The sequence below is a fragment of the Aquarana catesbeiana genome, linkage group LG06, assembly GCF_042186555.1.
Source record: "Aquarana catesbeiana isolate 2022-GZ linkage group LG06, ASM4218655v1, whole genome shotgun sequence".
NCBI lineage: Eukaryota > Metazoa > Chordata > Amphibia > Anura > Ranidae > Aquarana > Aquarana catesbeiana.
In genome coordinates this window covers 115,970,182-115,982,097 of record NC_133329.1, presented here as the reverse complement: position 1 = coordinate 115,982,097, position 11,916 = coordinate 115,970,182, and the positions used below count along the sequence as shown (strand labels likewise).

The 11,916-nt window shown below is 43.4% G+C and overlaps 1 protein-coding gene across 1 annotated transcript in view; it reads left to right on the top strand.

Moving 5' to 3' along the window:
- The first annotated feature begins 1,477 nt into the window (after positions 1-1,477).
- PSMC1 (proteasome 26S subunit, ATPase 1) overlaps positions 1,478-11,916 on the top strand; it is a 33,219-nt gene continuing 22,780 nt past the window's right edge. Inside the window, exons 1-3 of the mRNA XM_073636702.1 lie at positions 1,478-1,577; positions 7,075-7,128; positions 8,823-8,919. Of these exons, the coding sequence (XP_073492803.1) occupies positions 1,575-1,577; positions 7,075-7,128; positions 8,823-8,919 (154 nt within the window). The 5' untranslated portion in view covers positions 1,478-1,574. The remainder of the gene's footprint in view (positions 1,578-7,074; positions 7,129-8,822; positions 8,920-11,916) is intronic.

The window sequence follows — 11,916 nt, the reverse complement described above, 5'->3', positions numbered from 1 at the left end:
ATGTCCCCCTATACATTGTGGTCCCTGTATCTCCCCTCTACATTGTGGTCCCTGTATCTCCCCCTATACATTGTGGCCCCTGTATCTCCCCCTATACATTGTGGTCCCTGTATCTCCCCTCTACATTGTGGTCCCTGTATCTCCCCCTATACATTGTGGCCCCTGTATCTCCCCTCTACATCGTGGTCCCTGTAGCTCCCCCTCTACATTGTGGCCCCTGTATCTCCCCTCTACATTGTGGTCCCTGTAGCTCCCCCTCTACATTGTGGTCCCTGTAGCTCCCCCTATACATTGTGGTCCCTGTATCATCCCTATACATTGTGGCCTCTGTATCTCCCCTCTGCATTGTGGTCCCTGTATCTCCAACTCAACATTGTGGTCCCTGTATCTCCCCCTATACATTGTGGTCCCTGTATCTCCCCTCTACAATATGGTCCCTGTAGCTCCCCCTCTACATTGTGGCCCCTGTATCTCCCCCTATACATCGTGGCCCCTGTATATCCCCCTATACATTGTTGCCCCTGTATATCACCCTATACATTGTGGCCCTTGTATAATGAAGTTGCCCGGGACCGGGGACATAGATGTCAATTACGGGATAGTCCCGGGCAATCCAGGACATGTGGGCACCCTACCTTTGGCCCCTGTATCTCCTCCTATACATCGTGGCCCCTGCATCTCCCCCTCTACATCGTGGCCCCTGTAGCTCTCCCTCTACATTGTGGCCCCTGTATCTGCCCCTCTACTTTGTGGCCCCTGTAGCTCCCCCTATACATTGTGGCCCCTGTATCTGTCCCTCTACTTTGTGGCCCCTGTAGCTCCCCCTATACATTGTGGCCCCTGTATCTCACCCTATACATTGTGGCCCCTGTATCTCCCCCTATACATTGTGGCCCCAGTATCTCCCCCTCTACATTGTGGCCCCTGTATCTCACCCTATACATTGTGGCCCCTGTATCTCCCCCTCTACATTGTGGCCCCTGTATCTCCCCCTCTACATTGTGGTCCCTGTATCTCCCCCTCTACATTGTGGTCCCTGTATCTCCCCTATACATTGTGGTCCCTGTATCTCCCCCTCTATATTGTGGCCCCTGTATCTCCCCCTCTATATTGTGGCCCCTGTATCTCCCCCTCTATATTGTGGCCCCTGTATCTCCCCCTCTTCATTGTGGTCCCGGAGTGCCCACAGTTCGGCTCCTGTGTGTTTTCCATATTATGGTTCCTGAGCGCCTCCTACAGTCCGCTCAGGGTGTGCGATGCTGGCTGCCCCCCAGGAGGTGGCGGTGTTGTTGTCATGGCCTCTTCTCCCTCACATTCTCTATGATTCTGGAGAACGCAGAATGCCTGATGTATCCTGGTCTGTGGCCCGTCCTCCGTTCCTATGGCTGATGTGATGTGCGCCTGCGCTCTGATTATAGTGAGGAAGGATAGGACTCCACACCGATCAATGGTTGCTATGTACACAGCGGCCATTTTGCCGCTTCGCTTTCTTCATTGGGAGGGCGGGGCCAGGTTTGGTCCGGCTGAGTCGCCGTCCTGTGACGTATTTCCGGGTAAAGCAGACTGCGGCGGACATGGTGAGTGAGCATCTTTCCTCCATAGAAGCCGGGCTGTGTGGGGCCCATAGGGGTTCACGGTCCGTCCGGGGCAGGACTACGGTGACATGTCCGGGGCCCTCAGCTCTAGTGTTGCTGGACATGCTGGGAGTTGTAGTTGTGTCCTTCCCCGGATAGAAGCGTTGTCATTGTAGTACGTGTGGGTTTCCTCTGGACACCTCCTCCCACCTCTGTACTGGGACTGGTGTGACTATGGGGCCCCTCTGGTGAGTAGAGTTGCCACCTCATCCCTTTAAAACCGAACACATTAATTACACAGGTTCTGTGACTGGTCAAGGTGGTAATTAAATTCACTTGGGGCCTTCTCTCCATTTAATTAGCCTCAGAGCCCGTGTAATTCATATGTGTTCTGGTATGAAGAGATGAGGGGGCAACTCTAATGGGGCCCCTGTGGTGAGTCCCAGGAATCTGACACCCTGGATCATTCGAGTGGTGCCTGGAACTCCATCAAAGCACAGATATCTTTATCCCTCGTTGTGCGGGGGATGGTGAAAATAGTCTGCGCCTTTACTGTCTCCGCCGACCGCCAAGCCACAAAATAACATGACCAGCGGCTTTGTCACCACACGCCACCGCAAAATGTGTCCAGGAGGCCGTACCACCACCAAATGAATAGAGCCACGCCGAAAACCGCCAGCAACTTCAAAACCTTTAATATCTTTGACAAAAAAAATAAAATAACAGAGGAAGGGGCCGCCTCCTGGCAGCTTCTGTACTTCCACCCTCTTATAAATGATGTGCCACACAATGTTTTTCAGAGAGTGTCCCTCGTGTAAATGTGTCCTTAAAGTGTAAGTTCACATTGACAGAAAAATCTGTAAGGTGAACTTAGACAGGACCCCCTCCGATCTGCAGCGCGGCGATCTCCCGTTCTGAGCCCCGGTATAGCTGCGTTACCGGACCGGGGCTTAGAAATCCCCTCGGCTTTCTCTTTTCTTCTTCCCCGCTGACAGGACGGGTTACACGGGTTCTGATTGGTCGGCGCCAACCAATTAGAATGCTCCTAAACGTACCTCCTGACGGGGTACATTTTGGAAATTAAGCCAAGGGAATTTCTAAGTCCCGGTCCGGTGACGCGGCTATACCGGGGCTCAGAACGGGAGATCGCTGTGCTCCAGGTCAGCGGGACTGAGGAGGGAGGGGGTCCTGTGTAAGTTCCCCATACAGATTTTTCTGTAAAGGTGAACTTGCCCTTTTAACCACTTCAATACCGGGCACTCCCCCCCCCTTCCTGCCCAGGACAATTTTCAGCTTTCAGCGCTGTTACACTTTGACAATTGTGCGGTCATACAACACTGTACCCAAACTTAATTTTTACCATTTTCTTCCCACAAATAGAGCTTTCTTTTGTTGGTATTTGATCACCTCCTGGGGTTTTTGTTTTTTGCTAAACAAACTAAAAAATACCAACATTTTTGAAAAAAATTTTTTTTTCTCATTTTCTGTCATAAAATTGTGTTTTTCCCTTCACTGATGGGAACTCGTGAGGCGGCACTGATGAGGAGGCACTGATATGTAGAATTGATGGGCACCACTGATATGCTGCACTGATGGGCAGCACTGATGATGAGGTACTGATGTGTTACAGCTGGTCTCTGATTGGCACTGTGGTGGTCTCTGATTGGCACTGTGGTGGTCTCTGATTGACACTGTGGTGGGCACTGGCAGTCTTTTATTATGTGGACACTGCTGGGCACTTATTGGCATGTGATTGGCACATCTGAGGGAGCTGTGCTGAACATCAGTGTGCTCTCCCTGTTAGCGCAAACCGAGCAATGCCGTTTACCGGCACTTCCTGGTTCACGCAATGATCAGCTGTGATTGGTCACAAAGATATATAGATGGAAGCAGCGCTAGCAAAGAATATATAGATAAGTGCAAAGAAATGTTACAGCTGCTGGATGCAAGTGCTACAACTTGATAGGATTATACAAAAAAATACAGCGCTAGTAACTAAAACATGAAAAATTATTGATAAAATATGTCTACAAAAAGATATATAGATATCGCTGAGAAAATAGGAATGTGATCAAAAATTGCACTAAGTGCTGGATAAACAAGTGACATATAGTGAATGTGAAAAATGTCTGTTTAAAAAACAAATAATACTGACAGTTGGAAACTAGACCTCGGTATACAGCAATACTGATTCACACACACATAATATAATCCAGGATAAGTATAAACTTTCCTCGAGATAAATCCCACTAATTAGTGATAGCAGACTTCCAGCTCCTTAACCCAAAGGATTGCATACAGTCACCTGGAAAATGCTGCAGTTGTTGCAAGAGGATAAGATGAAACCTGGACTGCTGTTAATGGGATATAGCCTTGGAAACCGCGGACATCATATTCCACCCAAAAAAATAAGGAAGAAAAACATAGTATAATACTGTTGGGAAATAGATCAGATGCGCATGGCAGCGCTACTCACAGAGTGGAGGCTGCAAACAGGCATTCAGAATGTATCTGTGATCGCCGCTGTGATAGTGTGCGTTCCACAGAGAACAGGAAACAGCGTCACTGGTTAGGAACGTGAGCTGGATATTGCGTTGACGCGTTTCGCCCCTCCAGGGCGGCATCAAAGACCAGGGCGTCGTCTTTGATGACGCCCTGGAGGAGGGGCGAAATGCGTCGATGCAATATCCGGCTCACGTTCCTAACCAGTGATATTTTATGTCACACTGCATTTGTGCAGCAGTTTTTCAAATGCAATTTTTTGGGAAACAATTACACTTTAATGAATTAAAAAAAAAAAAAACTAACCAGTAAAGTTAGCCCAATTTTTTTGTATAATGTGAAAGATTTTATGCCGCGAGAATCGTGAGAGAATCGTGTTCTTTTTATTCTAAGCAAAAAAAGTGTGATTCCCATTTTGGCTAGAATCATGCAGCTCTACTTTGTCTTACAGGTTTTAGGGTTTACAACCTCTTTAACCACTTGCCTACCAGACACTTTCACCCCCTTTCTACCCAGGCCCATTTTCAGCGCTGTCACACTTTGAATGACAATTATGCGGTCATGCAACACTGTACTCAAACTAACTTTTATTTTTTTTTGAGACAGATAAAGCTTTCTTTTAGTGGTATTCAATCACCACCAGGTTATTTTTTGCTAAACAAACAAAAAAAGTCAAAGTATTTTTTTTTTTTTTAGTTTCTGTTATAATATTTTTTTAAATATGTAATTTTTCTCCTTCACTGATGTGCGCTGATGAGGCTGCACTGACGGGCACTGATATGCAACACTGATGAGGAGGCACTAATGTGCACGGATAGGCGGCACTGATAGTTGGCACTGATTGGCAGCACTGTTGGGGCTGCACTGATTATGAGTTTAGAAAATACCCCAGAGGCCTACACCTTCATCTCTAGAATGTGGTGAGTCTTAATTTACAAATCTAGTAATCTGAGCAGTTAGCTGAAAGGACAGAACTTTTTTTTTTTTTTTTTTTAGATTTGGCTAGATTGGTGCGGGCTAACAACCCCTTGTCAGGTTTTCAATGCTGTCTGTCTCACTTTTTAACACCTTCTCGCCCGGCCTATAGCAGAATGACGGGCGGGCCGTGTTTTTACCATTCTGAGTGGATGTCATTTGACATCCTTTCAGAAAGCGCAGCGATCTGTTATTGGCTGTATCCACCACGCCAGCCAATGACTGATCAGTGTACCAGCTCGCTGCTGATACCATGTGACCAATCACTGCAGGTCACATGACAGTTGTAAACATTGGATGGTTTCCTTTCATGCCATCTATTGTGTTCAATTGTGGTCCTAGCGGTGATTGGTCAGTGTGATCATATTGTACAGACATGTGATTCGCTTTGACCAATCACAGCTAATCACAACAAAACAAACCGAATAAATCAGTTTCATTCAGTAAAATGCTTGCTTATAGCAATGTAATTCACTGCTATAAGCAATCATAATGTGTAAAAAATAAAAATAAAAAAAAATACTGATTACTCACTACTTTACATTGTAGCAAAGTGTCATTTCTTCAGTGTTGTCACATGAAAAGATAAAATATTTACAAAAATGTGAGGGGTGTACTCACTTTTGTGAGATGCTGTATATAGTTTGTGGACTCCATAACTTTTAACTTTCCTATAGACTAGTATACACTGATTTGGTTTTTTTTTCACCAAATAAATGTAGCAGAATACATTTTGGTCTAAATTTTTATGAAGAACATTTATTTGCAAAATATAACAGAAATGAAGAAAAAACATATTTTTTTTATTTTTCATAATTTTCAGTCTTTTTTTAATTTTTTTTTAGCAAAAAATAAAGAACCTAGTGCTGATTAAATACCACCATAAGAAAGAAAACTCTAGTTGTGTGAACAAAATGATAAAAATTTTGTTTGGGTACAGTGTTGCATGGCCGCGCATTTGCCATTCAAAGTGCGACAGCTGAAAATTGGCCTGGGCAGGAAGGATGGTATTGGTTAATCTCTGGCAATGTGCCTTTGAACATGCTAGAAAATTTGACTACTCCAGGAAGGAGTCAGTTGCTTAACACAGGAGATTCACTCTCTCTCTATGATTGTTCTGATCACCCATGTCCCTAGGAAAGATAGCGACAGTAAATCCAACATTTTGAGTTGCCAAAAGAACAGGAAAAGAGGCAAGAATCTTCCAATGGGGGAAACTTGATTCTGTGTCCAAGAGGGGATTTCCCACACATTGAAGAGAGAATCCTCTCACTTCCTGTTGAGTTAACAGGACAGGAAGTTAAGGGAAATTGCCCTAATGAGACACCTCCACCTGTCCGAAATGAAGAAAAAGCTTTGGCTTTAGATATACTTAAAATTTATTATATTGATATGTGTGGCAACCTTGGGATTCTATTTATCTGTGATGAGCTTCGTAATTATTCTCCATGCCAGTGAACCAAACCAAATCCTCAGTTCTGATCTGATATCAGAAGGTTGCCACCACCTTAACCAGGAATAGAGTTTTTTATGGGACACTTTCATGAGAAGTTCACTGGCAGACTGCACTGTGGGCACAAAAGTACCAAAGCAGAGAAAATCCAAGCTTCACCGCCAGCACGCAGAGGTTGTTCTAGCCTTGTATATCTTATACCTTGTCTGTGACTGTAAGAAATATGTTATCTTATTGTACTGTTAGATATTTGTGGCTTTCTGTTATGCTGTCTGCCATATAGAGACACTCGGATTGATTTACAAAAACTGGAGGGTGCAAAAGCTTCTAACTTTATCTTCAATTAAGCATTGACAAAAAAACCTGGAAGCTGATTGGTTTCTATGAAGAGTTGCACCAGATTTTGCACTCTCCAGTTTTGATACACAGGATTATGATTATTATAGGGTATGATCAAACCTCAGTTCATTCAAAACAAAAGAGTATCACAAGGTATTCATAGTCCAGGTAACTGATGTTGCTAAAAGTAAAACTGTTGACAATAATACCGATTGGTCTTTTTTCCTTTAGGGTCAAAGTCAGAGTGGTGGTCATGGGCCCGGTGGAGGCAAGAAAGATGACAAGGTAATAATTGCTGTGTTGTGTCATTGAAACAATATTTTATTCATCGTAACTGCTTGTTTGTCAACAGAACCTGTGAAATCAAAAAGCAGAAATAAAATGATTTTTTTTTCTTTAGGCCCCATTCACACTTGTGTCACCTGAAGCAATTGAAAAAAAAACAAAAAAAAAAAACCTTGAGCAGGCCGATTAAAAACAGAAACAAGCTCATGGCTGCTACTGCTGCAGTGAGCTTTTTTTTTTTTTTTTTTAACATTGGTAGTAAACTGTAAAAAAATAAAATAAACTGAACAAACTGGCCCCTCTGCAGGTTAATGTCAAAGTATGCACTGCATACTACCACATTATAATAGACTTGTCTATAAAATGGATCCCTCCAGCGACATGCTGTCACCGCTGACAGGGATTCCATCTTCACCCCCGGTCTGTTTTCCTGGTTTGTGGGGTCCAGCTGTTTGAATGGCTGAGCTGCAATGACGTTGAGCATGCACGCCAGAGTCAACATCACGGAACAACACTTTCAATGGATGGCACACTTGAGTGTTCCTTCAATTCAGAGCGCAGTGTGCATGCATCGGTGATGTCACTGGCTGCTACACATGTGAATATCTTCCAAACAGTGCACGTTTAAGAGATATTAACTGTACCTACAGGAAAGCCTTATTATTGGCTTACCTGTACGTACAAGTTAAGAGGCGTTTACTACCGCTTTAACCTCTTCAAGCTTTGGACATGTCCAAAGAGTTGAAGAGGTTAATTACCACTAAACTCCAGTCAAAACTTTTTTCTGTTTTGCATAATTGTGAAGTACTAGAACATGTGTTTGTTCCATCTGCAGCATTTTTCTATTACTTTCCTAGGTACACATCTGGAAGTGAGAAATACAAATGGTAATAAAAAAAAAAACTGACTAAGGCTTCTTTAATCTTCCTCACTCTACCAAAAACTAGAAAATAAAAATGTTTGGATAAAGCACCAATTTAAACAAACTCAAGTAATTATTAAAACAGTTGTAAAGGCGTAATTTTGTTTCTTGAAATAATAAACCCAATAAAAATACCTGCGCTATTGCACAGGGCAGCCCTGAACTGTCTTCTAGGGTCCCCTGCTGGCGTTTTCGGTTCCTTCTGTGCGTGTGCCCCCATAGCAAGCCCCATGCATTGGGGGCACATCTGTGTGCTCGCTCCTGAGCTGGGCTGTGTGGGTCCATAGGCAGGTTCTACCTGCTGTTGAATAAGGCACTCGGCACTGCACAGCGCTAATCACAAGCAGTGAGACATTTCCCGATGTGCGGGTGCAGGGATCGGGAAATGTCTCACTGCTTGTGATTAGTGCAGAGCATTGCCGACTTCCTGGCGGGGTCGGCACGTGCAGCATGCGAACATGCCGGAGCTCATCCTTACTGTTGAAATCTGGTTACTGTAGGTGTCCGCACTTTACCCGTCATTCCTTGCACTTCATGGCTTAAACCACATGTTTTACTGTGTGGTTTATCTGCCCATAGGAGGATGTTTAATCTCAAATACATTTTAACTGTGAATAATCATGTCACATATCACAATTCTTATATAAAAATGAAAGCCATGAATTGGGGCTTGTTAAATCTCTAACCTTCCTTTGGTTGTGTGGGGTGGTGGGGCCTAGAATTAAAGGCAGGCTGATGCCAGGATAACATTTGTTTCTGTGTGTTATATCAGGATAAAAAGAAGAAGTATGAGCCACCAGTACCTACACGAGTAGGGAAAAAGAAAAAGAAGACGAAAGGGCCTGATGCCGCAAGTAAACTTCCTCTTGGTGAGTACTCTGCGTTAAAGCCCAGTTGAACCTTCAGTTTAAATCGGGTGAATACATTCCAGGTACATTATAAAGTGTTCACTGTCTTTTTATATATTTTTTTTTTAAAACAACCACAGCTTGAGTATAAAAGCCTGTCCCCTGCCAGCAGATGCAGTGTGGGACCTTTTCTTTTTGTAGGGAAGAAGATGTCTATTTGTAGAGAGTTATTGTACGGGTCTGATTAAGTGTTTAAACTGAGAAAATGTACCATTTTAACAAAAAAAAGTCGTTTTGTAATGTCAGCAACACATCTCAAAAAAGTTGGGACAGAGCCATGTTTACTACGGTGTAGCATTCCCTCTTGTCTTAAAGTGTTACTAAAACCAGGATCCTATACATTCACTATATCTGGTCTACCACAGCTATGTTTCTCAAGTACTCCCAACAGGTCATATTTTCAGGATTTCCATTATTTTGCACAGGTTATTTGATCAGTTTCACTGCCTTGGTAATTACCACAGCTGTTTCATCTGAGGGAAATCCTGAAAACATGACTTGTTGGGGTTACTTGAGGACTGGAGTTGATGAACATTGTCCCACAGTACACAGAAATGCAATTATTTTAGTAAATATAAGCTGCTAAATAACTTTTCTCATCAGCAGTATATAGTAGTCTTGTAACTTCTATCAGTGTCTGGCCAAGCACCGGTTAAAGCTTCTAGGAGTAGTTTTCATTCTACTCTGGTCTATGAGGCTGCATGACCCTCTGGACAGTACTGATTGGCCCTGTGCTGATCATATGCACTCTCCCAAGAAAAAAAACCTCTATAGCAATACACACAAAACTGAGCATGTGCAGCTTGCCCCCAAGGCTCTGTTCTATCAGTAGATGGATTGGGGACATTGGAAGATTGGATGCAGCTTTTTGAAGATTGGTGAACCTCTGCCCATCTTTACTTCTACGACACAATGGAGGGGTTACTAAAACTGGAGTGCACAGAATCTGGTGCAGCTGCGCATAGTAACCAATGACCTTCTAAATTCAGCTTGTTTAATTAAGCTTTGACAATAAGGCCCAGAAGCACAGCTGCACTAGATTCTGTGTACTCTTATTTTAATAAATCTCCCCTCTGATGCTCTTTTTTTTTTTTTTACCTAGTCATGTTACTGACCTGTTGCCAATTAGCCTAATTAGTTCCAAAATATTTTTCCTGCTCTTCCTTGTTAGTACTTCTTTGCCAGCTTTTTGTTGCCCTGTCCCAACCTTTTTGAGAAGTGTTGCTGCCATCAATTTCAAAATGACCTTAGTTTTTCTTAAACTGGTACATTTTCTCACCTTGAACATTTGCTATGTTTTCTATTGTAAATAAAATATGGGGTTATGAGATTTGCAAATCATTGCATTGTTTTTATGTAGATTTTGCACAGTCTCCCAACTTTGGGAATTGAGGTTGTATTTGGCCAATTTAAACAGAAACAGCAGAAAAAGACCAAGTGGTCCAAGATTTTTACTTTCTCTTTTTTTATTTTATTCTATATGAGAATAGAGCTATATTTATCTCAACATAACATCATAATATCTCCATCAGTCATTGGATTTAGTAACTATCCTTTACTGTACATTATTAGCGAAACCAAATTAACTTCTACTTAAAAAATAATAATTAGGATTGCTTAGTGTGCTAAAAAGATGCCTTAGCGATGATGTAATTCGTATGTATACACTTACAGTATCTCACAAAAGTGAGTACACCCCTCCACATTTTTGTAACTATTTTATAATATCTTTTCATGTGACAACACTGAAGAAATGACACTTTGCTACAATGTAAAGTAGTGAGTGTACAACTCCCTCAAAATAACTCAACACACAACCATTAATGTCTAAACCGCTGGCTACAAAGTGAGTACACCTCTAAGTGAAAATGTCCAAATTGGGCCCAAAGTGTCAATATTTTGTGTGGTCAGCATTAAATTCCAGCACTGCCTTAACCCTCTTGGGCATGGAGTTCACCAGAGCTTCACATGTTGCCACTGGAGTCCTGTTCAACTCCTCCATGATGACATCATGGAGCTGGTGGATGTTGGAGACTTTGCACTCCTCCACCTCCCGTTTGAGGATGCCCCACAGATGCTCAATATGGTTTAGGTCTGGACACATGCTTGGCCAGTCCATCAGCTTCTTTAGCAAGGCAGAGATCGTCTTGAAGGTGTGTTTGGGGTCGTTATGTTGGAATACAGCCCTGTGGCGTAGTCTCTGAAGGGAGGGGGATCATGTTCTACTTCTGTATGTCACAGTACATGTTGGCATTCCCTCAATGAACTGTAGCTCCCCAGTGCCGGCAGCACTCTTGAAGCCCCAGACCATGACACTCCCACCACCATGCTTGACTGTAGGCAAGACACACTTGTCTTTGTACTTCTCACCTGGTTGCCGCCACACACGCTTGACACCACCCGAACCATCTCATTAGACCACAGGAAATGGTTCCAATAATCCATGTCCTTAGTCTGCTTGTCTACAGCAAACTGTTTGCGGGCTTTCTTGTGCATCATCTTTAGAAGAGGCCTCCTTCTGGGACAACAGCCATGCATACCAAATTGATGCAGTGTGCGGCGTATGGTCCGAGCACTGACAGGCTGACTCCCCCCCACTCCTTCAAGCTCTGCAGCAATGCTGGCAGCACTCATACGTCTATTTCCCAAAGACAATCTCTGGAAATGACGCTGAGCACATGCACTCAACTTCTTTGGTCGACCATGGCGAGGCTTGTTCTGAGTGGAACTTGTCCTGTTAAACTGCTGTATGATCTTGGCCACCGTGCTGCAGCTCAGTTTCAGGGTCTTGGCAATCTTCTTATAGCCTAGGCCATCTTTACGTAGATCAATAATTCTTTTTTTCAGATCCTCCGAGAGTTCTTTGCCATGAGGTGCCATGTTGAACTTCCAGTGATTAGTAAGTGAGAGTGAGAGCAATAACACCAAATTTAACACACCTGCTCCCCATTCACACCT